The sequence below is a fragment of the Drosophila montana genome, unplaced genomic scaffold (assembly GCF_035044405.1).
Source record: "Drosophila montana isolate Dmon_TW-CO22-7 unplaced genomic scaffold, ASM3504440v1 contig_402_1, whole genome shotgun sequence".
NCBI classification, from domain to species: domain Eukaryota; kingdom Metazoa; phylum Arthropoda; class Insecta; order Diptera; family Drosophilidae; genus Drosophila; species Drosophila montana.
This window is the reverse complement of record NW_026998739.1, coordinates 3,301,126-3,326,975: the sequence shown is the minus strand read 5'-3', so window position 1 is coordinate 3,326,975 and position 25,850 is coordinate 3,301,126. Positions and strand designations below refer to the sequence as shown.

The 25,850-nt window shown below is 40.2% G+C and overlaps 2 protein-coding genes across 5 annotated transcripts in view; one reads left to right on the top strand and one right to left on the bottom strand.

Moving 5' to 3' along the window:
- Nucleotides 1-1,055: 1,055 nt before the first annotated feature.
- Nucleotides 1,056-25,850, top strand: part of mre11 (double strand break repair nuclease mre11) — a 74,434-nt gene continuing 49,639 nt past the window's right edge. The window contains exons 1-6 of one of the 4 annotated variants that reach the window (XM_064697429.1): nucleotides 1,056-1,535; nucleotides 1,595-2,636; nucleotides 2,693-2,853; nucleotides 2,910-3,252; nucleotides 3,317-3,418; nucleotides 3,502-3,643. In XM_064697429.1, the coding sequence (XP_064553499.1) occupies nucleotides 1,309-1,535; nucleotides 1,595-2,636; nucleotides 2,693-2,853; nucleotides 2,910-3,252; nucleotides 3,317-3,415 (1,872 nt within the window). In that variant the 5' untranslated portion in view covers nucleotides 1,056-1,308 and the 3' untranslated portion in view covers nucleotides 3,416-3,418; nucleotides 3,502-3,643. Of the gene's footprint in view, nucleotides 1,536-1,594; nucleotides 2,637-2,692; nucleotides 2,854-2,909; nucleotides 3,253-3,316; nucleotides 3,419-3,473; nucleotides 3,644-25,850 lie in introns of those variants that run through there. The other 3 variants (XM_064697430.1, XM_064697427.1, XR_010437953.1) reach the window with 3 other exon arrangements.
- Nucleotides 3,797-5,488, bottom strand: Osi21 (Osiris 21). Its single transcript, XM_064697708.1, has 2 exons — nucleotides 4,239-5,488; nucleotides 3,797-4,179 (listed from the first exon to the last, which is right to left on the bottom strand). Exons 1-2 carry the CDS (start codon nucleotides 4,949-4,951, stop codon nucleotides 4,059-4,061), a joined length of 834 nt encoding a protein of 277 aa, XP_064553778.1. The 5' UTR covers nucleotides 4,952-5,488; the 3' UTR covers nucleotides 3,797-4,058.

Below are 25,850 nucleotides of genomic sequence, written 5' to 3'. Positions count from 1 at the left end.
CTAAGCAATTTAATTGATATGTTTTTCAATATGAATGAAAGTGGTTTTAATTAATGAATCATTATGAAATTAACTGTAAGCACAACATTTAATCGAAAGAACATTATCTACACATTTTAACAATTCACTTAAACTGCATTAATTGCAACTCAGCTTTAAGCAGCGTTGCCATTCTTTATATTTGTGAAAAATCAGCGCTGTTATTTGGTAGTCAATAAAAACGCTATAGTTGTAATATTTGTATTTTTGCATATCGAAATCTTTTAAAAATAACAATAATGGCAGATACACTAAAAATGGCAATATATAAACATTAACAATTGCGTCTTAAAGTGAAATACATTGTTTAAACAACGCGATTTCTGAAGAAAGAAAAAGTTGAGTTTCGGTAAAACGGTAAATTTATGTCGGGCGGCCCGCGCAGTTATTGTGATATTCGTGTTAGTGAAGTGTCTACGCGGTTCGTGTCGTACGTTACACGACTGCGCCCCTCGGTCGGTTGGGCGGGAGGTGGGATGCAGCACATTGCATCGGGATTCGCGCGAAAAAAAAACTTTTTAAAATAATTCCCAAGCATTATATAGTGGCAGATCACCATAATCAACGTTTTACCTATTTATATATGAAAGTTTCCCTAGAAGTGCATTATGTAGATAAAATTTATATTAAAATTTAAGCAGCGCTGCCATGCGCTGTGCCCCAAAAAAAAAACGGTAAAACCGGCCCGCGCAAAGATTGTGTTTCTTTTTTGTTTGTCGAATGAACCAAAGTTAACTTTTAAAATTAAATGTTATACATTTCAAATGTGGCATGCAGACTCCAAACGACGCGATACACATATATAAAATATCAATTAAAATTGAAGTGCTGAAGCTTATATCAAAATTTGAGCAGCCCTGCCATACTTTGTGTTTTAGAACAGACCACGGCTGATTTTTGTGTATCGATAACAAGCTGCACGGGCAGCCCGCACAATAATTGTGGATGGTTTTTATCTGTCGAATAACCCAAACTAAACTTAAAATTGAATTTCAAGCATTACAAACGTGGCATACAGACTCTAAACGACGCTATGTACACATTTAAAATATCACCTAAAAGTGACGTGCTGAAGCTTATAACAAAATTAAACCAGCCCTGCCCTAGTTTGCGTTTGACAAGAGACCACAGTTGATTTTTATGTATCGATAACAAGCTTGCCCGTTCAGCTGATTTTTGTGTATCGATAACAAGCTGCACGGGCGCGTTAGTTGTGAAATTCTCATTTGTGAAGGGCCGAAGTAAACTTTTTAAAACGATTTTATAAACATGGCAGACGCCGATACAGCTGAAAAGGATGCTGACAATATTATACGCATAATGGTAGCCACTGATAATCATTTGGGCTACGCTGAGAAGGACACGGTACGCGGCGAAGATAGTTTTACGGCGTTTGAGGAAATACTTGAACTAGCAGTGTCCGAGGATGTGGACATGATATTGCTAGGAGGTGACTTATTTCACGATTCAGTGCCTAGCCAGAATTCGATGTACAAGTGAGTGAACACTATTTATAGAATTTTAATAATTTAATAAACGTTTAATTCCCTTTCAGATGCATTGAATTGCTGAGGCGTTATACGTTTGGGGACAAGCCCGTATCGTTGGAGATATTAAGTGATCAGTCACATTGTTTTCACAACGCTGTCAACCAGTCGGTTAACTATGAGGATCCAAATCTGAATATATCCATACCAGTGTTTTCTATACACGGCAATCATGACGATCCTAGTGGTTTCGGTCGGTTGAGCTCCTTAGATTTGCTTAGCTCAACGGGCTTGGTGAACTACTTTGGACGCTGGACTGATCTTACTCAGTTGGAGATTAGTCCGATTCTCATGCGTAAGGGCGAAACCAAGATGGCACTATATGGATTAAGCCACATTCATGACGCTCGATTGGTGCGTATCTTTACGGACTTTCAAGTGACAATCAATTGTCCCAAAGAGTCTGAAGAAGATTGGTTCCATTTGATGGTTGTGCACCAGAATCGCGCAGATCGCGGACCCAAGAATTATCTGCCCGAGGAGCTTTTGCCTGCGTTTCTAAATTTGATTATTTGGGGTCACGAACATGATTGCCGCATTGAGCCTGAAGTGAATGCGTTGCGTGATTTCTACGTTTCCCAGCCGGGCTCTTCGGTGGCCACCTCTCTGGCTAAGGGAGAGTCGATTAAAAAGCACGTCGGTCTATTGGAGATATACAAGACAAAGTTTCATCTCAAGCCACTGCCGCTGCAAACTGTGCGCCCCTTTATATTTGATTCGATTGATATTGATAGCTACGCTACAAAATTGAACCTAAAACAAGGCGATGCCTCTATAAAGGTATGCGATTTCGCCAAAAAGCGTGTCGAGGACATGATCGAGGAGGCCAAAAACTTGCTCACGGGTCACCCAAAACAGCCGACGCTGCCGCTGATACGCCTACGTCTGCGTTACACTGACGAGACGCACATGTTCAATACAATTCGATTTGGCCAAATGTTCAGCACACGTGTTGCTAATGTGGCGGACGTTGTAAAGTTTGAAAAGCTAAACAAACGAGCATATAAGGATAAGATTAATGTAGACAGGGATGCTATGCAGCGCGCAATGGTAAAGAACTTACCTTTTAACTTTAAGTTGTCCTTAAAATCAAACTGTTATTTTAGGAGATAGACAATACGGCGCGCGTCGAGGAATTGGTGGATCGTTATTTTGAGGAAGTCAAGGATAAACATCCGCTCAAGCTGCTACACTCAAAGGCGTTGGCGGAGGTTACCTATCGCATGGTTGAGCGCTCCGACAACAATGCAGCGGATCATATTTTCAAGTTTGTTAACTCCTCTACAAGCGAAACTGCAAATTCTGTAAATATTTAATTTGCAGATTTTACAATGAAAAGGCCGTTGAACATTTAATGGATACGCTGCCCTCTATTGAGAATATAAATGAGGAACTTGAGAATTTTAGGCTGCGATATAAGGCGGATGATCTGCTTAAAATGCTAGATGCTTCTGATCTCAAGACAGGTGCATATGCTTCTGCTGCTGGCAGCAAGACGAATAACAAAGATGAGAATGTATCCCTTGCGCCAAAGACATCTACTGCCAAGGCTTCTGGGCGCGGTGCAGGTCGAGCAGGTACCGCGCGTGGTCGAGGTACTGCTGCGGCTACTAGTGCAGCAGCAACTCCCGCTAAACCTAAATTGAATGTGTCCGTTAACACAAGAGTAAGCGCACTTAGATAGATAGTATTTTATTCTCGCTATCTGTTTTTTATTATGCCTCGAACAGAATTCATCGAACGAGCCACAAGGGCTTATGGACGCCTATAACCAGGGACGCAGAAATAAAGGCAAAGTAGTCTACGTTGTATCTGATGATTCCGACTAACAGGTACTAAACAATGTTTTGCATTTAGTATCCTAATACACATTTATTATGTTGCCAGACGGCTTGCTACTAATAATCAGTTTCAGTTATTCTACATGCACTCCAAGTAATTATCAAAAAAAAAACTGGAAATACACGCAATACGTGATGACTATTCTGTTGCGTCTACTCTATATTTAAAGAACAATAAGTTTATTACGTGCTTTGGAAATATATGTGAAGACCGAATTTCTTCTTTGAAGGTTATGATTTTTTAAACTTCGTATTGCATCGACCAAATTTTGATTTTCTCTGGGATATATTTCAATTTGCGCTCAAGTGTTATTTATTTAAAAACAAATTGTTTACAACACTTAATACTTTTTATTATATGCAAACCACTTGACAATAATTGGGTGCTTTGTGTCGTGCACCATTCCCCTAAAGTTAAGATATATTACACTTAAACATAAAGCTACGATATATGTTAGCGCCTGTCCAATACGCATGAATATCAAGGATGTCCCTCGCTGCGATCGGTTCGGCTGGGTTCTTTGGTAGTTTAGCTGCATCGGCTTTGACGGATAACGACTTTTAAGCACTCATACATGTACACACAGTACCATACGCACACGAAACTTGAATAACGACTGGAGCTTTTTGTTTACTGCTGATTATACTCGTAGTAATACCGATATGGATCCACTGGGGAGCTGCCGCCGGCAGCTGTAACGCCTATACCGGCATTTGTTTTTGAGACGGGCCGGATGACATAGGTGTTGCGTCTGAAAGTTTTGGTTAAGGTTGATTTGCAATTCTTGCTGCTGGCGGGGATCAGAGTTACCTGTTGTGCTCGCCGGCATGCACCTGGAAGCTGGTCTCTTCGCTGTGATCATGTGAAAAGAGCTTCTTAAGCGCTATTATGCCTGCTATGGTGAGGGCCACTTTACTGATCACCAGCGCCTTGCCGGCAATAGCGGCCAGCGCCTTCAGGCCCAGTGGTCCGGCAATGCCCATTGCTGTTAGCAGCGCAGCAATCACATACTTGATGTGTCCACCATCTTTTTGCTTCTTTTTCTTGTGCTCGCGACCAACGCCCACATCTAAATCCAAGTCCATGTCAATCTTCAGCGCATGCGTGCGCATTAGTTTGTCGGCTTTGGCTAGCAGAGCGCGATCGAGGGGCGCCAGGTTACCAAATTGCCGGGCATCGGTGAGCGAACCGATGACGCTCTCGGTCTCGCTTTGGTTCTGCTTCTCAAGCATCAGACCGTCCACGATTTTAATGCTGTCCTGGTCCAAAGCACGCGATAAGGCTTGCAGGGCTTTCTTCTTTAGACATCCAATAAAGTCGTTCTTTTCCTGGCATTCTTCGTAGACACGTCGAGCCAATGTCAGCTCTGGTCCCAGTCCCCAATCGCTGATGCTTGCTGAGGTTGGCGAAGGATCGGCAATGCTATGCCGGCGCGGTCGCTGGATTTTGGTAGTGGCAGCCTCGACGCCGGCTCCAATGTTGGCGGCACACGCCAGGAGCAGCAACCACTCGAGACGCGTCATTCTAGTGGCGTTGGCGTCTACAGATGTATGTTATTAATATCCCGCTGCAAATCCACTCCACTTGCTACCAAACGCTAGCGATCTTCGAATGCTACTCCAGCGAAAACGCTGCTCGCCCGTTGCTTTTATAAATTGCCCATTTGCTGGGCATTCAATTGGAAAGAATTGGCGTGCGTCAACGGGAGGAGTCTGCCGCAGGGGCTGGAGATTTTAAATGGCTTAAACTGTGGCAGCCACTGGTGTTTTCCAATTAAAATTAGCCATATTTTGTTTTATGCGTTTTTCGAATTTGCGTTTTCTTTAAACGGTATAATCGGCGTTGGCGCTATGGCCTGACATGTATTCGTTATTTGCTCAGCCATGGATGGGATGCTGGTGCTCATTCATGCTCAGATCGCATTCGTGCTGGTGCACTGATTCCGCTGGTCACCAGATAGTTACACTTTTAAACTTCTCTTGCTCCTCTCGCTGTCGTAAATCTTTTTGGATATTCGGGTCAGACTAAAACATAGATCTCAGTCTAAGTTAAAGATTAATTGTAAAAATTGTAAATCTAAATTTGAACAGTTTTTCAGAATTCTACTATAACGAATCTGAAATTGGATCCATTGTACAAAAAGCCAACAACTTTTGAAACCAACAAATCAAAACGGTAAACTGCATCAAAGTGCAATGGGCGATCGTCATGAAAATCCAATTCATTTTTATGATGCGTGCCATAGCATAATTAAACTTCCATGGAGCTAGCCATGGTCCCTCCTATCGTTGCTGTTTGTAATTCCATAGACAACGATACATATGAATGAGGATAGACGCTCGCAGTGAATCGGTTAGGTTAGCCCAATCATACCCACTCCAAAAGCGACGATGCTGTGAGCTGGCTGCACATTTGGTGCAGTGGCCCAGTGGGTGAAATTGAGTTGAGTACAGTTAAGAAATTTTCTTTTCGCTGGCAGCTTGCGCACCGACTGTAAAAATCATGCACGAAAATATCTTATGAGTCTGGTATGCGCCGATGAAAGCGGCCCGCGGGGAAAGAATCTAGATGATTGCCAACTGGTGACAGTTATTACTGTATATGTGGTGAAAAGTGTCGGAGACACTTTCGACTGCCAAGATAGTTGCCTCTTATTCGAAACAATCCCCAAATATATTTGTCTTAAATGCGAAAGTATGTACAAGTTATTGTACACATGCGTATTTATTTGAGAAAAATATGTTTTATATGTCCTTGCCGAAGGTATTATATTTTATTGTGAAAAGTAAAACTCGTAGACATTTCCGAATTTCTGCTCAGTATTAACAGCCAAGTCGATATAACTATGCTCGTTTTTCTATGGAAACTAGTCTAGAGTTCATAATTGGAAAAATGAAATAAGTTAAGGTATATGTATATATATGTATATATATGTACATATACATTCCTATTCTAAGGAATATGCCGAATTCTTATATGTAGCTCATGTCGGTTGTTCACACATTTTCACAAAAAGCCCTCAAAGTATTTTGCGAAAAGGCATTAAAATAAGATAAATATATATGCTTTTATATTGTTGAATGTATGTACCTACTATACCATAAAAACACATCATCTCATAGTTGTAAGGCAGCCACGCACACGAAATCCTGTGCTCAAGAGGGCGTAAATAATTTAATACATCAAGAAAATTGGAAATGAAAGTTTCTTTGTTTTGGCTTGGCCGCAGATAACTTTTAGTTTCAATACTCGTAGATAGTCAACGTGGGTCGGGAAACGGGACGGGAGAGCGAAAACAATCGTACGATTTATTTGCACATTTTGCGAGTGTGGTGAAGCTCCTTCGAGCTCTTATCGTCAATAATCATCATATGCTCAAATTTTTGGTCGCTTAATTGGAAAATTGTTGTTTCTGTGGCTGCGTAGTGAACATTACGCCTGAGCGATTGGGTGATTGGATAGCCGGATGATTGGATGATTGGTTGAGCTTCTGAGTGCGTTTGATTGATGAGTCAATGGCCAGAGCTGCGTACTAAACGGACATCATTCTGTGGCATTGTTGTGATAATATTTGCTATGCCGCAATTTGATTGGCATGTCGTCCAAGTGGTCAAAAAGGTTCTGGCTCGGATGATACCTCGCGATTGCGCAAAAGCAGTGCTGAGTAGAGGCTTAGGGTGGAATATCATTTCATATTTCATCATATTTCATAACATTGCTTGGCAATAACAGTATGTGGGCGTCGACTAACTTACCACAAATCTAAAATGGCGACCAAGCTCAAATCCTTAGGGTTCGGTTCACCACTGGAGCCCTTTGAAGTTTGCTCAGAATGGCGACCGAGTGTGCCTTCACCTGCAGCGCACTTTAGTGTGCACAATGTTGGAAAATGAAAATGGTTTATCAAAAGAAGGCGAAACCACAAAGAAAATCTCAGCGGCAGCTGTACTTACATACATAAATACATACATATGTACATAAAATCATCAAGTCCTCCATTTGCCCGTATCCCGTATCTTCGTCATGTTTGCACCTTTTGCGCCCTTCTTACTGTATGGCAAGAATGCCGCAGACGACTTTGTTCTATCTCTTAGCTCTTTGGCTCTGTTGACTGCGGTTCGCTCGCAGTTTTCCATTTTCCAATTTCAACAACTACCGGCAAAGTTTTCACATTTTAAATTTTGGTTGGGTTGCTTTTTGTGCTAAGTTTTTTTTGTCCTCTTATTTTTCTTTTCCTTGTGCTTAAGGCTTCTCATGTTTTTCGTATTCTAGACTGTTTCCTCCTATTTACTTAGGTGTTGGAGTATATCCCAACTCCCTACAATAAATAAAACTACATACTTTTCATCCTAACAATACATTAGTTACGTATACTCCAAGACACTTAAGGTACGGAATGAAGAAATTATTTAATTTGCCTTTAAATAATTGAATGGCCTTTCCAGCGTTCACTTGTGCATTTTCCTTAAAAGTGCTTTAAGTAAGGAAGAAGGGCAAATAATATTGCTTATGTTATAAACAATTATCCGGTATTCGAAAATGTAATTTTGAGCATGTGTAAATGTGTACCTTATATTTTCAACTGTAGCTCAAATTTGGGCACCTATTTGAAGTTCATGCACCTCCTACCCGCATTATTTCGATGCATTTGATGAGAGGGAGCTATGGTACGTTTTTGGCTTTGCTTTTAGTTTGCATCAGATTTGCATTTAATCAGGCGACAGGTGCCACAATCCAGGCATTCAACTAAGTTGAATTATAACTAGCATATGGAAAATAGGAGCGAGTTCCTCTTTGCAATCTTAACATGTGTCCAACATCCTGTGGAGTTAGGCTGGAAAAATATTTTGTTTGGGTTGTGGGTGGGTACGCAAAATAAATTGTTGCAAATACAAACAAAAATATAATTTTTGTTGGCTCCCACAGACGCACATATTTATGGCATGCCGGCACGTACGCGATATATTGCAACCCAATCGATGGTGGGGGAAGGGGGGAAAGTATGGGAGAGGGGGGTGCAACGGTTTAATTTATTTGCTAAACTTCGTTTATATCCAGCAAAAGGAAACAGAACAGAGAACGTCGCCATGTTGAATGTGCGATGGGTTTAGGTCTTGGCTTTGGGTTAACTTGGGGGTTGGTTTTCAGCGCCATAAAAACGTGGCAGGGTCCCAGACACCCAGGCTCTAGCTGGGGTGCTTCGTGTACTTTGTGTTTGTTATGCTTGTCAAGCAGTTTACGCATGCGGAGAGCCGGGAGTGAGGCGGAGGGCCGTTTGACTTGGATGTCTAACGATATTTCGATTTTGATATCTTTGGGTGTTATCGTTAAATGTTTGCTCGAAGGGCGAGACGCTCACAATGTGCCATGTTGATTATGGTTACATTTTTGGTATTTACTTTTCATTTCATTTTTTATTTCGGGACCATAAAACCGGCAGGCGGTACGAGCTGCTGACAAGACATATTCCGTATTCATCCTTATCCCTGCCTCTCTTCACACTTTCTCATTTTTTCTGCTCCAACCTAAATCTTTTGCTTAATCGCAACAGTTTGGATCATGTGTGTGACTTTTAAATTGGCACTCAAATGTGTCCAGGCCATTATATATATTCCACGAAACTAAAATATTGTCTTGGGTAGTTCCAAACTTAAATATGCATGTACATGGCATATCTGTTACCTTTTTTTTGACAAGGGTTCCGGCTGCCCGTCAACTGTCATAATTATAGCTGGAGCAAAACCTTTCGCCTTCATAATTGCCCAAGTATGAACAACTGCGCCTGCGGCTGCTGAAGTCTAGACTAAAAAGTCAAAATTGAGTGCATGATTTGACAGTTGGCACTTGATTGGCACAGAAAGTTGGACGACTGTGAAAAATATATCTTAAGTTAGACATATACTTATAACTAATCGTTGGGTGGAATCACTTTTATACAAAAAATGTTTTTTGTTGTGGCACATAAGACAGGAAGCTGCCAAAACAAACCGTTATTGGTCGATAAAAAGTCAATTAGCATACGGGTTACATATGCAAAAGACTCCTCACACATATGTATGCCTGATCAGGTCTATTCTCAGGAAGAAAAGGGAACGCTTCGAATGGAGCTGTGATAAAGATTCGCATAAAGTGGCAGCCGCAAAAGCAACTTACAATATAAGCGAAGGAGCGGGAAGGTGAGGCGAGTCGCGACTGCTTATTGTGTGATTAATAAGGCTTTTAGGATATTTTATTAAAATGCATATTCGTTGCTCAGATGTCATTTGCGGCTGTCGGCGAATGTTTATGATTTTCATAAACGCTGCGGCCATTTGCCATCGACTTGGTTGCATTTGCATTGCTGCCTCTGATGGCTACCACATCGTGACGTTGTTGTTTGCTGTTCTTGTACCGCGCCAACGTTGTACGTCATAAATTGTCACCGCGTGGCGAGTGGCAGGCCCGACTGCGACCGCAACCGCAGCCGCAGCCGCAAGATGTTGGCTCAGAACGGGCAAAGCTGCGACCGTGTCAGGTGAAGATATTGTATCTGATCGCTGCGCCCGCTGCGGGTCATAAACAAGCGATGCGTGGATGTGGTGCGCGATCCTGGGCGACTTCTTTTATTTTTTTCTCTTTCTTTTGAGTTTAATTAAAGCAGTTGCTTGTCTTTAGTTTTGTATCTCGATGGCATGCAAGCACCGCAACCAAAGAAGAAGGGGCAACAATGAGCAAAGCTTTTGGGGCTTAGTATTGGATTCGTTTATCGGTTTATTTAAATTTCTTTGGGGTTTATATTTATGCCTATAATCAGCACATGGAATCCCGTTAAATCGCCTCATAAGGCAGTTCGCCATTTTCCTGCTTATCGGCAACAGCAGCTGCCCCGCCCACAAGGCAGGGCTGAGTTTTATTGTGGCGCACAGAAATTGGATTTGTATCAAACACACACACACACACACCCACACACACACAAAGTGAGAGATACGCATGTATAGCTTGTGTACATATGTATTTCAGTTTATGGCAACTCATATCTGACAGATATAAAAGCACACACCCACTCAAACAACACAACCAAAAACTGCCGCCATTTTGTTTGTATATGTGTGTGTGTATGTGTATGTGTAAGCGAATGACGACGACGAAAATGATAATAAAATAACGCAAATATGGCAGAAGGAAATGCTCGTTATTCGAGGATTTTCTTTTTATTTTATGTATTCGCCACATAAGCAGCTTAAGTGGCAACACACTCACATACATACATATATATATAAACCAATCTATGTAGAGAGAAAGAGAGATAGGTATATTAATGTTTATATAGACGTGTTGTATATGTGCATAAGGACGAAAGGATCATGCATAATGCTGACTACAAGGCATGCCGTTTGCCTTGTTGTTGCCTCATGTGCCATAATTTGCAGAAAAGCGCCAGCAAAGGCAACACACACATACACAAACCTTTCACTCCCCACCGTTCAACCTAAGAGCCATCGTCATGACGGGCATATAACAAGGATACCATTTTTTTTTGGTTGCCTTTCAACCTTGGATTTCGTTCAGCGTTTCGAAATGGGAATGGAGATTGGAATGGGCATGGAAATGGGAATGGATCTGGAGGCATATGGGAAAAATGGGTGCATGCCATAAAAACAATAGCGCACATAAATTCTGCACAAATATATACTATGTATATAAAGTATGCAAAAACGAACACACAAAGAAGTCGGCAGTGGGGATACAGCCAGGGGTGTTGCACACAAAAATGACTGGGAAAATGTGTGGTACACAAACACATACACTCTTACCGAAAATTGTTACGAATAATCATAAAACACGAAGAAGAGTCTGAAAAGTCGTTACAGTTTTCGCTTGTTATTTTTTTTCGCAGTGATTTCGTAGGAATTTTAACGAGGCACAACAAATATGCGTGTGTGTGTGTGTGTATATATGTGGCTTTGTTTGTATTTGTACATACGGAACTTCAGATTACAATTTATGTATATATAATTAGGGACTTGGCTTACGATTTACACATTCTCTATCCTATTCTCGCTAACACCTACAACTTTTATTAAAAGTGGAAATACGATAGGTTTAATTTTAAATTAAATACTATATCCATAACTCACAAAATTGTTTGCTCTATTTTTGAATCCTATATAATTTTATACTAGTACCTCTTACGGTACAATATGTTATGGCGCAGTTGGCGCAATTTTTAATGTACATAATGGTTTCAATTACAATTACACGAATCGTTAAAAGAATGCCTGGAGCATCTGATATCACTGTATATCAATCTTCTACACTTGACGAGGCAGACGGAACAAATGCGACTGCCAGAGACCTTTCACGCTTCTCTGCCGAGGTCACAGATGTTTATATTCGTGCCATCAGCGCTACCAATAATTGGTCATCGGTTCAAGTGGGCAGGTCTGCGCCCTTCGACCCTTATGTTATGGATATTCCGGGTGTCGTATGTACGCGCGCAAATAATTGGGATTTTACGTGTTTTCTGAATGATTTTCCATTTGTGGAGTTGATGATTTCTTCTTGGATGGACACTACAAAAATGCGTTAAAATATTGAAATGAAATTGAGTAAGGGATGGGGTCTCTACCCACTAGTTGGGTGCGGATAGTGCATGAATTTGTCGTTTCTGTGCGTCAAAAATGTATGCTTTTTAGTTTATTGCCTGGCCATAAGGATAGCAATAGCACTGTTGATGGGGAGGGTTTTGTTGTACAATTTTATGAGTTGAACTCGGGACCTCATGTGCTGGCGATTCTTGGTCAAGTCGACGTGTAATTGGGAATTTATTAGTCGCTGGAGACTCATTTACATTTTTCTTGTGGACAAGGAAAATAGGAGAAGGCACATGAGCGAGCCTGCGTGAGTTTATTGACTTTTGGGGTGGCTAGTGCGGGATGAGGTGAAATATTTTGATTGCTAGCGAGGAAACAGAACCAGAAGTAATAATTATCAGTTGTTTAATTTATTGCTAGACAAATTTGATTTATGGGAATTGCTAAGGCAGTTTGATAATCGAGGGAGTAGGTTATAAATTGACTGCTGAATGGCCAGTATTGAAAGTTGGCTCATGATTGCCGTTCAGAAATGGGATTTTTTACTAGGTAAGGTATAGTACAATAAGTAATAACAGAGAAATATATTTCTAAACATTCTTTATAACTAGTCGAAGTAAGGGCTAGATATTACATGAGCTTTGAGCTTTGTTAGTTCTCTGATTATCTTAATCTTATTTTGCGTGTAACTCGGGGGTTTTTTTGTGACTGTTACGAAAAAAATCAACAACGTCTCCAATTTCCGGCAATTATTTCGACTGTCGGTCGATTTAATTTATTCGTTGCTCAAAATTAAAATCCGGCAAAACAAAGAAATCCCCTTGTCCAAATCGCGACATAGGCGCAGCCCAGCCCCAATGCCATACCGTACCGTGTGTCCCCTCGTCACCCCCTGCTGTGTTTGTTAGCGTGATTTTTCATTCCAAGCGCAATTGGTTTTCAATTCATGGCCATGTAATCCCTAGCTCCGTGGGATATTTCAGGGATTTATGTTGTTTTTTTGTTGCTGTTTTCCTTTATTCTTAGAGCTGGCAGAGTTGTTGGATGGGGGGGTTGGAGTCGTGAATGATCGGGTGGGGGTGTCAAGGGCTGTGTCTGGACGGGAATGCTCTGCATATTATTAGCGAACACTGCGTGACTTCCAGTTGGACTTTTAATCAAATGCACATAATTGCTAAAATAAATCAATCAATTTAACTTGGATGGTCCCAAATTAGAAGTGACAGCCGACTCCCCACCACTGCGACCCCAAATTGCCATCAGGCTCAGCTTAAGGCTCCATAGGTGCCGCACACAAATTACAAATAGATCTTTAAATTTTTTGATTATTTTTAATAATCACAATACGAACTGACAATGGACTTAGAGACTCTTAAGATTTGGTTTACGTGTCATTTGCAGTACTCGGGCTTGGTTTAGAGGGGTGCAAGGGCGTGATATTTGTCTTTTGTTAATGCGTCGTCTTAAATTTACATAAATATTCGTGTATTATGTGATAGCGATCTCTAACACCCACTCTCGCACTCGCAGAGCACGTGTACTGTGCTCCTTTCGTTTGGTAATCCGTAAGAGATAATGTCGCAGACACGTTCCGGTTGCTGAATCTGACTTTGTGACCATTATGAAAATGACAAATAGAGCGCAACTGTCTCCCCTATAATGCGATGCAGTTGTAGGGAAGGAACATAACACTGGCTACAATCTGTGCGCACGTGTGAGATTATATCGAAAAGGATTAAATGTAATACTAACACGTGAATGCTTCAACTTCAACACCCATTTTTTAACGTGTGCACAGACTTTGTTTGTATTATGGATTACAAAGAAATCTTATCATTGATTAATATCTAACTTCAAAGTATGGTTACTTCCTAAAACTATCAAATGGTTAAACGCCAATTTACGACTTGTTATTTATTCACCATAGTAGCACTAGTGAAATTAACTGACAAGCAAAGCCTAAGATTATTATTCTTTCCATATAAACCCTTCCCACCCCGTGAACAGGCAAAACTTTACCAAATTTGAAACGATTTTTATGATCAACCATTTGGCCATGGTGTGTTTTTATTTTTTAGATTGAATTTCGAAAAAGTTTGCAGCTTTTCAAACATTCTTCGGGAAAAAGTCTTTACTTTAAATTTGTAATCGTTTATGTTTTTTAAACCATGCATAATTCTAGTTGTATATTTGTTGTTCTTTAAATTGGCAACAATTTCGACATGTAAAGTACTTAAGTCCTTCCTAAATGGGTTTGATTAACTTAAAACTGTCATATCTTTTCCAAAATTAAAACAATATTGTATTTTCTTAGTTGGGTTTGTCCTCTAGATTGTGCTAAGGTTGTAAAATGTATGAATTGTGCCAAGATTGTAAAATGTATGGAGTTTTCAAGAATAATTTACTTTGAATGGGCTTAAAACAAAAACCGCTTCGAACTTGTATAGCTGCAAAGAACTGAAGCTTATTTTATGCGGATGCTGTAAAACGCAATACCTTACTTTGATTCCTGCCAGTTCGGGCATCGCTAATCTATAATTTTCTCATAAATGCAGAAAACATTTTCAAATTGTTAACCCCTCGGACCGTATGCAGTGTTATTGCCAATTGCTGACAAATTTGTGTTTAAATTTTAAACCATAATTTGCCGACACGGAAAAGGACAAGCGGTGGCGGAACTGACGGCACTGTTATTAGCCGCAGGGGGTGTTAGACGGAAGGCGCTTTAAAGGGGTGACTGCGCAAGGGAGTTGTGGGGTTGTGGCAGTCCGCAATTGAATTAAAAAACTGCAAAGTACATTTTTCAAAACGACAAACAAAACGAAACGAAAAGTAAAACGGAAATGAAAACAAACAATGGATCGAAGGAAAACAAAGTAACCTGAGAAGGCAGCCCGAGTGACTAGCGAAGTTCAAACGAAAAATGGTTGCCAATGATGAGAATGTGGATGATGATAATGATGATAACGCTAGGAACGGGATGAGCATTTGAGTAAACTCAAATGATTGAGGGTGGTGTGAAAATGAAATAAGTATAAACAAATAGAAGCGCACAGTGGCAGCTCAATTTGTGCGAAGTCAAATGGCCATGCTGTACCGGGACTAAAAGGACCTCGTCTGGGGCGAGTGGTGTTGCGCAACGCATTCCTGGGGGTGGTAACTCATTCAATTTTTAAAGTTTTCACGACAAACAAAAAGGATATTTGTGATAGGGCAACACGCCAGATTGAAGACAGAACATATTGTTGCAGTCAGATTTGTGATGGAAGGGGTTGGCCCGACAGTGGTAGGGCTTACAGGAATTCGGGCCAGCGACTTTCCCCATATGTAAATTGAAACAAAATCAGAGCAAGTGTTGTATGACGTTGACTGCTCGACAGCCGCGTGACAGTTTGCGTTGTCGAGGATCCACTTCCGCCCATTAGCGGTGCCTCTTGGACAACATGTCTTCTGTCTTGTTGTCGCTGCATTTCATTTTTTTCACTTGTTTATATGCTGTTTTACACGCACGTTTTAATGAAGTGACCACAGATGTCCTGGCGCATACGCTGTGTAGGCCCCAGGCCTGCCCTGGCCAGTACTGGACGCGCGGCAGGGCAACCTCATTAAGACGCGCAATTATAGTCCAATTGTAGCGTCAGCATGGCTCCGATTGCAGTTTTTTGTCCTGGCATAAATCACGCTTAATAACTAATAAACGCTGAGGACAGCTTGTCCCATGGAACCACGGGTAGTTGGCCTCCACTCAAGTGGCAGCTGTCAGTTTGACCCACACTGCATAGAATAAACGTGAAATAAACGCGCGCGCCGAGCATCCGGAGCTCGGCGTCTGTGACAAATAAAAAGCACCCTAGAGAAATCCATCACTTTTGTGATTTTGTATATTAAGTCATCATTTTTGTGGCCCGCCCTCGGGCAGCTTGGCCCCCTGGGAATAAAATCGCACTTTGCCCAACTGTCCCATGTTAGGGGTCAGTTTAAATTGAAGCTAAGCTTTGGCATTTGTAGATGATTGCATTGGTATAGTACAAATGAGCGTTAGGCTTACAATTTATTTAGTTTTGATCGACTAACAGATATAACTAACAGATATAACAGACTCATAAATACATACATACAAATGATATAAGATAATTTTTCAAATTACATTTTTACCTGGAAGTATGCAACAGTAAACATACGATTTTTATAACTCAACAAAAAATTCACTTAACCTTGAAAACAAAACAAATTATATATACACATATATTGAAAAGCAAATGTGGATAAATTATATATTTATAAGCATTAGCTTAAGTTGCGTCAACGTCATATGCGGATGAGCTGTCACGCCCAAGGGCGTATGTGAATGTTCGCCATCTCAAGCCAAAACGCCAACTCCACCAAGAACAGTAGCAACATATACATTAATTTGCCTGCAGGTGTGCGCGACTCTAATGGGTGTCATGATTAAGGCTGAAGCTTTTTCCTCCCTTGGCGGCATTCTAAAGCGTCAAAATCCTTCAACTTTTCGCAGCATTTGCGCATACAATGAAGATGGGACGGGGGCTTGGCAGCCTCGAGAGCACTTCGCCAACAACAAAAACAAAAATGACAAAAGTATTTGAATTGACAAGTGCCATCAAAATAGAAGCGGAATTAAATTTATCATGCGAAGTGGTGGCGTGGGCACATCGAGCGCTTGAGAGCCACCCAACTGAGGGTTGAATTGCAACCAGCAGCCACCAGAGCCGAGCCCAATGTCATCGATCAATTCGAGCGTGAGACAGTTCCGCAGGAAGTGTGAGCAACTTTAAATATTGAATAATGTTTTTTCCCGCAATTTGAGCTAGAGAGGATGAGTTAATGTCTTAAGACTTTTGCGGGTGACTGCTATTATAGAAACGATCAACTGATATGATAAGGACAATGACAAAGCTTTTTGGCTAATGTCAGGGAGTGGGAGCGGGTTGAGAATCCAATCCTGGCAACGAGAATATGAGCAGTTGGTACTTGAAGCTGGTTGGCACGTGAAGGTTTTCAAAGAAATTTAATTTTAATTTGTATTTAATTTCATAATTAGAGCTGAGCCGCGGCACGTTTTCGCCTCAGATTACGAGCGGAATGCGACACCCGGAACAGTAGAGACCGACGTTCGCACAAACGTGCTAATGATAATCGGCTTACAGTCCGACTAAACTCTTTTCATTCATAATTTTTGCTAATAGGCCGAATGCCTAAAATGTCAGGACCTGAAACTAGGGTGCCACGAGAGTGCCAAGTCACGCGACTTGCCGGTTTCCAATTATTCTAATAGGCTGCCAATTTGAAGAGTCACGGCTGCAGATGTGATTGACAGACGGAATCGACTGTGGGCTACCCATAGAAATCATTTTGAAATATTGCCGCGCTTTGGTCTTTTCAATGTAAACATCGCGCGAAAACTGAACAAATTGTTCAACGAAAAACAACAGCAGTCAAACAAAATTGAATATCGGCGGCAACAGAAACGCCAGAAAAAAAATAGACAAACAGGAATAGGATGCAAACTAAAAAAAATAGACATATCTGCATAAGAGTATATATACATACAGACAAACTAGCGCACAGGCCATTTGCTGGACGATTGGTTGGTTTCTATTTTATGGCCACATCTGAGCGAATTGGGTATGGAAAGAGGTACAACTCGGCAATTGGTACGTGTCAATAACTGCTATAAAAAGTCGACATCGCAACACGATGCACTGTTCAAAACAGCAGCCCAACTGCACCTCAATAACTCTCTAGTCTGCAGCTCAAATCAATGTTGCATTTCAATTGCGAAATTGCAAAAATAGCAATTGTCACACGGCCTCACCCATCAATCCCCCATTTAAAGTCGGTTCGAGTTTGGTGACTTTTTGCGAACATTAAAATGAATGTTTTTCGATTGTCAAACCATTTCTACGATTGTAATTAAATTAAACTATGACCAAAATTGACTGTTCGATTATAGAAAAACAAAAAAAGACGCAGTGTGTGGGTTGATTTCAGTTAAAAATCATTTTTATAGATGTTAGGCTGATACGTTGTGCAGTATAGACTTAGTACTCAATATTAAAAAATATAAAATATCGAAACTTTTGTCATTTAAACTGCATTTTCTTGTCTCGAGCTCACATCTGCGATGATCAATTGAATTGTCAATGTCTGCATTTAGCTAAGCGTTGCAGATGAACTATCTATTATCATTTATCTATAATGTGCACACACATTCCTGACTGTTCATGTAGACACCCTTTTCGGGCTGGGGTGTTCCTTTTTGTTGTTCGGTTCGTGTTTCTGCAGTTATTAACACGATTGTAGTGATTTGTCAAAATTCCCCGTATGACATGTGTGCAAACAAGGACGAGACAATGACGATCGTTGTTGACAATGGGTAGGCAGGACATGGGTTGGTAAAGGCTCTGGGGTGGATGTGTACGGACGGAAAGGGGTGAAACTGTGATCCACTTCTATTTTACTGACAAAAGCCAGCGAAGCGCGCTTAACACAAACTTGTTTATTTTCCATTTGACGAAAAACTTAAATTCGCTCGAGATTTACATCAGTTTTTGCAACTGAAGCGGTTCAGTAATGACAACAAACACAAACAAAATAAGCAAATGAAAAATGTAATAAAATCGAAAGCAAGAAGAAACACAATGCCACAATGCCAACCAGGCGAATGAGTTGGATATGGATATAATCAATCGCAGTTCGTGGCCGGTTCAGCGCTCCTCGTAGTATTTATGCATATCACTAAAAGTTTAATTAAATGCACATCAAACTGCAGACACCGGAATCAATCACAATTACCAGGCATCGTCTGTTCCGGCCTGAATACCAAAAGCCCGGTTCGCTTTCACATGCTGAAAGCATATAAAAAAATTGGCAGTATGGAAAAGTCAAAAAGAATATAAGGAATGGGTCACAAGGCGGCGAGGAGATGAGCGGCTGGATTTCCGTTAAATACATTTTACAAATTTACATTAATTAAAATTCCAATTAAGTAAACTGAAAAAGATTTTTCGCAGCGCTTAAATGAGACTGAATGCGATAGTCAGAGCCCCTAAAATGATTTATACCTTCGTACGAGTATTGATGGTTAGCTAGAAAGTGTGTACTTACTAGAATTTAGCACATCCTCCATTTAGTAGTTGGTTTTTGTAATCAAAATTTCCCCGGCCTTCGACCATCTTGGGCCAAGGAAATTGCTTCCACACGGCTGACCTCATTAAAGGCAAACAAAGTCGACCACAACAATTCAAATCAAATATAAAAGTCAAAAATTCATCGAAGCCCGACGAGCAAAAGTGGCCCAGGAGCTGGCTACAGTACCACACAACAATGTGTGAGTGTGTGTGTGTGTGTGAGTGTGCGGATGGTGTTCGTGACGGGTTTAGAGTTGGCTCCTTTTCTGCGGGAGCGGTTAACCACAACAGGCACCAAGGAGCCACTCAGCGCTGGCAGTGACTGGAAATTTGCTTTGCGGAAAAACTTAAACACCGGAAACAATTAATTCCACTTGAATTAACATATGCTCTGATTGCCTCGCGGGGGAGATAGGCTGGGTAGCGGGTGGCCACAAGCAAATCACGACCCCCTTAAAAGTGTTGACTAGCCAACGGTTGCGGGTCGCTCTTCTCTTTGCTGATTGATCGTCCCGTTGTCTCATCCCCTTTTAGGAACCCTCAACTTTCGCCGAAAATTAGCCCAAAAGTTCATTTGCGTTTATGAGCCAAAAAAGAGTTGAGTTGCCACTTCGATTAGAATGGGAAGATGGGTCGAAGCACCGCATCGTAAGCGAGCAACACCAGTTTCAGAAATGAGTTAAAAACTTAATTGCCGGCGGACAGGTAATTTCTGGCACACTTCAAATGCAAACGCCATTAAGTAATATGCAAACAAGGGGCGGCTGCCACCACGTCCCGGGCAAGAGCCGACAGCCGACGTCAATCAAGGACTTGACAGGACCGAGGCAGTTCCCATTCCTCGACACAACCGCGACACGTCAGCCATAAAGTCACGAAATACTCCGTCCTTGGCCATTGCGTGCAACCTGCGGTTAGTTGCAAAGTTAGTTTTCCAATTGGAGTGAGCCGTAAGGTAGCAGGACACAGACATAGATAGTCAGGGGTAGAGAGCAGATTAGGGACGCGTGCCCACGTTTAGGCGTAACAAATTACCATTAAACTGCACCAGGCGGGGGACTCACTGATTATTATTTAATGATGAACTCTGGCAGATTGTTCTGTTCAGTGCTCAAAGTCGGGCTACTGAAATAATTATACCGCATACCTTTCTATCTACCTATAACAGTTAGAGGCAAGTGTGTTGTAAATGCTAACTAAATTGGTTCATTCACCCACTTTGTTGTCGGTAATGGAAAAAGTTTAAAATGAGTCGATGCCTTTAATAACTTTGCGCATTGCCTAAGCCCAACAATCTTTTGATATTTTATGTTATTTTTTATGGGTTGTAGACGGCTTATAAAAAGAGCTGGGTGTAAAGTTGTAATGTGGAGCATTTTTCAAGCACCGAAAAGTATGCTTCAGAAAATCTAAGCATTCAACAGACGCGGGCTCATTTAGTTCGCCTATTATCTACATTTTATTTATATTGTTAAGACTCGGGTTTAAGTTCTGACTAAAGAGACTTGCATGCTTTCATGCTTCTCTACTATCACTATTAACTATGGAATGCAATTATTTAACTGCCTGCCATCTAATTCACAAATGCCAAAAACACCCTGTGTATTTTCCGCGCCGTCAGCAAATGGCCAAAGCAATTTTTTAATTTCTTAATTTTTGCGAGCTCATGAGAATTAGCCGTTGCTCTGTCTGTTCACGTTCCACGTAGCCACTTTGGCGCTGTCCACCACCGTCGCCGGTAATATTTCTTTATCTTCAGCTCCATCTTCACCTCCAGCCTCATCAGAGATGCTGACAATGAGATGCGAGGCGACATCGAGATGCGCCCTTTGTTTTTCCTGCTGCTGCTTCTGCTTCTGCTGCTGCTGGCAGTAGTGGGCAAAGTTTATTCATTTAGAAAATTTGCTCATTTTCGTTGCGGGGCGGGTACCAAATTATTGTTGCCTTGCTCAACGGCGGGGAGGGGTGGTTCTGTGCTCTGGAGAAATGTGGTACGTGCTCGCAGTTTTCATATAAATTGCGGCCAATAACATTTTTCAGTTGGAAGGGCAAGAAAAACGCGCACAAAGCAAAAGAAGAGAACAGAAAAAATGGACAAAAGCTGCTGATGATGGCTTCTTCGGGCAGACTTTGGGACCTGGGCACGGGCCAGCAGAATCTGGCTCATTAAGCTAGCAACGGTTGCCAGAGGGATTGGTCAGCATGGGTGTTACTTTTGGTATTGGGCCTGTGGTCGCCCAACCGAGTCCGGGTTGGGAGGAAGCTGCGGAAAATCTGGCCGCGACGACACTTTGCCAGAAATCGTCTTTCTCTTTTTGCTTTTGTTCTGTGCCTGTGCAGCCATTAGCCAAAAACTGTGGGAAGCAGACAGAATAGGGGAGTGAATGGACAGATGGACGAGCAAATTATTCCCCAAATACCCCGAGGTAATTATAAATGTCCTTCTACGCTCAGCTAAGCCCCATCGGCCGGACGCCGTCTTTTGTCTATCATAATGAGTGGCAGGCGGACATTTGGACATAATTGTTCAATTATTTTGTTACTTATTGCCTGGGACTGTGCCTAGTTTCTCCTCCTCAACATTTTCATCTTAATGCCCCAAATGCTGTTTTTTTTTTTATAGATGCTGTTGTTGGTCTATTGAGCTCTAGTTCAGACATTTTTCTGTTAAGTATTCGTCTTCGTGTCGTCTGATATCTTGAAAATCCATATATTAAGATATATACACATACATTTGTCTTTGCTGCCACGACTAAAGGCACCACACAACCTCCGTTTTTGCCATTTCGCCATTTTATGGCACAATCGAACGTCAAATTCAATTACAATGCCAAACCTGCTATGGCATAAGGGGGCGTTGGGTGTGTCGGCGCAGTGCAGCACAGAGCCTGAGGCCTCAGGTGTGTTGTGCCATTCAATTATAAATTTTCAATAAAAATTTTTCCCTCGCGCTTGTCGCTTTTATTGTTTTTGACAGTCGTTCTCGCCGTGCTGGCAAAAAACAGGAGACGATTCCTTTTACCCCCATTCGCTTACTAAAAATAATAGAATGAGGGCGTGGCATGCACTGCTGCGTATTACGGAGCGAGAGTGTTTAGTGGGAGTGCTTTTTAAAATTACATCATTTACAGCCTCAGGCGAAGCTTGCTGCTGTGAATGACATTTTAGTCTCAGAAAAGTCAATTGAGTAACTGCGGGCGTAATTTGAAATACAAGATAATGTTGATGTATTTTTATAATACTATTTTTTCGCATCTCCCTGAATGTGGTTATAAATATATCAAAAAATATAAAACATTTTAAAGCGATTTAATGTCCGATTAAATATCCAACTGTAATAATTTTCTATATTTTGCGGGGAACTAAAAAGATATTTAGTCTGTTTTTTATGCAATCTTTGTTATATTCCAAGAATGGTATTAGTTCTTTCATGTTGATAAATTTAGGTATACTGTTTTATTTAAGCTCGAAATCATTTAAATTCCTGACTTTGAAAACTATCGAGCCAAATTCATACTAAAAACGCTTGCATATTCGAATGTGTGAACTGCATTGAATCGCTCAATGACATATCTGTAAATCAGTACGACAGGCCAGAAACCACATTCCAATGGACATTAACCAACTGCAAAAGAACCGAAAGCCGAAGTCAACAAGCTACAAAGGAGCTCGGGAAGAGCAGCTTCAATTCAACTGACAGATGGACGGAGCAACAAAACAAAAATATCGCAATGATCATAAATATTACTCAGTTTTGATGTCTGCTAGCCGTTCTACAAGCTTGAAGAGCAACAGGAACGTGGACATAGCTTGTAAGTGGAAATATGCAAGGCGATCTGGCGGTTTGGCGGGTTCTTCATCAGAGTACCCTGGAGATTGTCGGCGAACTGGTCTTAGCGCTTCCTAAAAGCGACAAAAATTGCCAAAAAGGGATTTCCATTTTTCACACAGATGCATATGCGCAATGCGGTCTCAGATGTAGCCAGGGTTCACCTCTGTCTCTGTAGCCGACTCTGCTTTTCTCAATCTCTTCAAAAAAAGGTGTCGAAGAAATTGTTCAACAACAAAGCCAGCCGGAGCGCAAAAAGAGCTGCCTGCTGCATAAATGAAGCGGCATTGGCCTCAGCTTTAGCTCCGTCCACGTCCTCGTCGACGTGCTGGGTTTCTGGCACTGCCACAGACACGCTGTCTGGCAATGCGGCTGGACTGTCGCCCTGGCAAAGACAAAGGCCGCATCGTCTGGGGAGCCCTGTGTGGAGCACTGCCTGGGGGCTACTGGTATCTGTCGAGAAGACAGCCTCAGCAGAGATCGGAAGGCGTCGCATTGTCTTCGAGCACATTATTAGCTTACGTGTTTGTTAAAACAGCAGCCGCGATTTGAATTTCAGCTCCAACTGTTGCGGAGTGAAATATTAAAATAGTTCGCCACCCGATACTGCTCAGATGCCATCTGAGCTCTAACCGTGTTATGCATCTATTCGTGTGTCTACATATGTATGACATTGACACATTCACACACGCATACTCATACAGAGGGCAGAATCTTTCCAAACCGGGAAGTGCTCGAATACTGTCTAATCTTACCATTCTATGCAAAATATGATAGGAATCTCTGGGATTGGAACGACGACTGAAAATGGCATTACCACCGATGCCTGTTTCTTCTTATTGCAATTCAGCGTGAAGAATCACAATCATATGCAGTTTGTTTGTCTGTGACTTACAGATTCAATTTTTTTAACATAAATTGTTAAAGCACAGTGGTGGACGATTGCAATATTGGGGCAAAGGTTACTAAAAAAACTCAATTTCATACGTTAAGGACAGACTTTTAATTATAATAATAATAATAACAATAAAAATATCAATAAAAAAAATAGTAATAATCATTATTATTATAAAAGAATAATAATAACAATAAAAATATCAATAAAAAAAATAGTAATAATCATTATTATTATAAAAGAATAATAATAACAAAATATAATAATATAATTAATAATAATAATAATAATAATAATAATAATAATAATAATAATAATAATTATAATAATAATAATAATAATAATAATAATAATAACAATAATAATAATAATAATAATAATAATAATAATAATAATAATAATAAAAATAATAATAATAATAATAATAATAATAATAATAATAACTAATAATAATAAATAATAATAATAATAATAATAATAATAATAATAATAATAATAATAATAATAATAATAATAATAATAATAATAATAATAATAATAATAATAATAATAATAATAATAATAATAATAATAATAATAATAATAATAATAATAATAATAATAATAATAATAATAATAATAATAATAATAATAATAATAATAATAATAATAATAATAATAATAATAATAATAATAATAATAATAATAATAATAATAATAATAATAATAATAATAATAATAATAATAATAATAATAATAATAATAATAATAATAATAATAATAATAATAATAATAATAATAATAATAATAATAATAATAATAATAATAATAATAATAATAATAATAATAATAATAATAATAATAATAATAATAATAATAATAATAATAATAATAATAATAATAATAATAATAATAATAATAATAATAATAACTATAATAATAATAATAATAACTATAATAATAATAATAATCATAATAATAATAATAATAATAAACTAGAGGCAATATTTAAATCTTGTCGCGTGGTTACACTGTTCTCAACAAATGCATCTAGTGGAGAGCCACAAAATATGATTGTTGCTTGACTTGGGAAAGAGAAGAGGAAATCATCTCCTTGTTGTGACTATGGGACACGAAACGGAATTTCGAACGATTTGGTTTTGTCTGGTTAAAACGCATCTTTTGTACCGTATTCGAATGCGGCTTTTGCTGATCTTGTTACCGATCTCGATTTTTGATGCCGATTTTGACTGCTACGCGACGCGTTGACAATTCCCTTGAACACTGAGACAGAGGCATACATAAATCCCATAAACGCGACATGGACGCAGGGACAACGACAAAAACGAAAACATGGGGAACAGGAACAGAATGTGTCGGACTTGGGGACCAAGTCGGACTCAGAGCCATTGTCACTGCATGCCACTGAGCGACGATACTTTATTCATTTATTCCAATAATAATAATGCAATGCAAACATTGATTGTCATCGATTGTCAGTGACGGTGGCTGCTGGAACGGCTGCGCACGCGCAACAATCCAGCCAGCGACTGGAAGCTGTGGATAGCTATGGCATGGGGAAGCGTGGGGTGCTGCAGACTTATGCCCTTTTAGGGTATTTTTGATAGGTGACAGATTTTGTGCACTCGCCGGCGATTTGTGGACAAAATTTATGAGTCGTCGCTGCTGAGATTTCCTGCCCGTATTTACATTTCATTTCGGTTTATTATTAATGTCCCTTCGATATGACGTCGCTTGTTTGATTTTCTCTCGCCTTTTTTGCATAAAATAAAAGACACAAAAATTGTGGCAATTTTTATATCGCATCCTTTCCATGACATCACCCGATCCAATAAGCAACGAGTACATATTTCAGTACCGGGCATGATGGGGTCGGGACTGGGGCTGGAGCTGAAGCTGGAGCCGCCTGTCATGTAATTGCTTTTTGCGTTGCCAACCACCACCGCCGCCCATCAGACACTGTTGAATTTAAAT

Bases quoted from the DNA above. Each gene is read 5' to 3' on its own strand.
- Osi21 (XM_064697708.1), bottom strand. From the start codon at position 4,951: ATGACGCGTCTCGAGTGGTTGCTGCTCCTGGCGTGTGCCGCCAACATT. The intron at 4,180-4,238 runs GTAACTCTGATC...CAAAACTTTCAG, and splicing joins CATGCCGGCGAGCACAACAG to ACGCAACACCTATGTCATCC.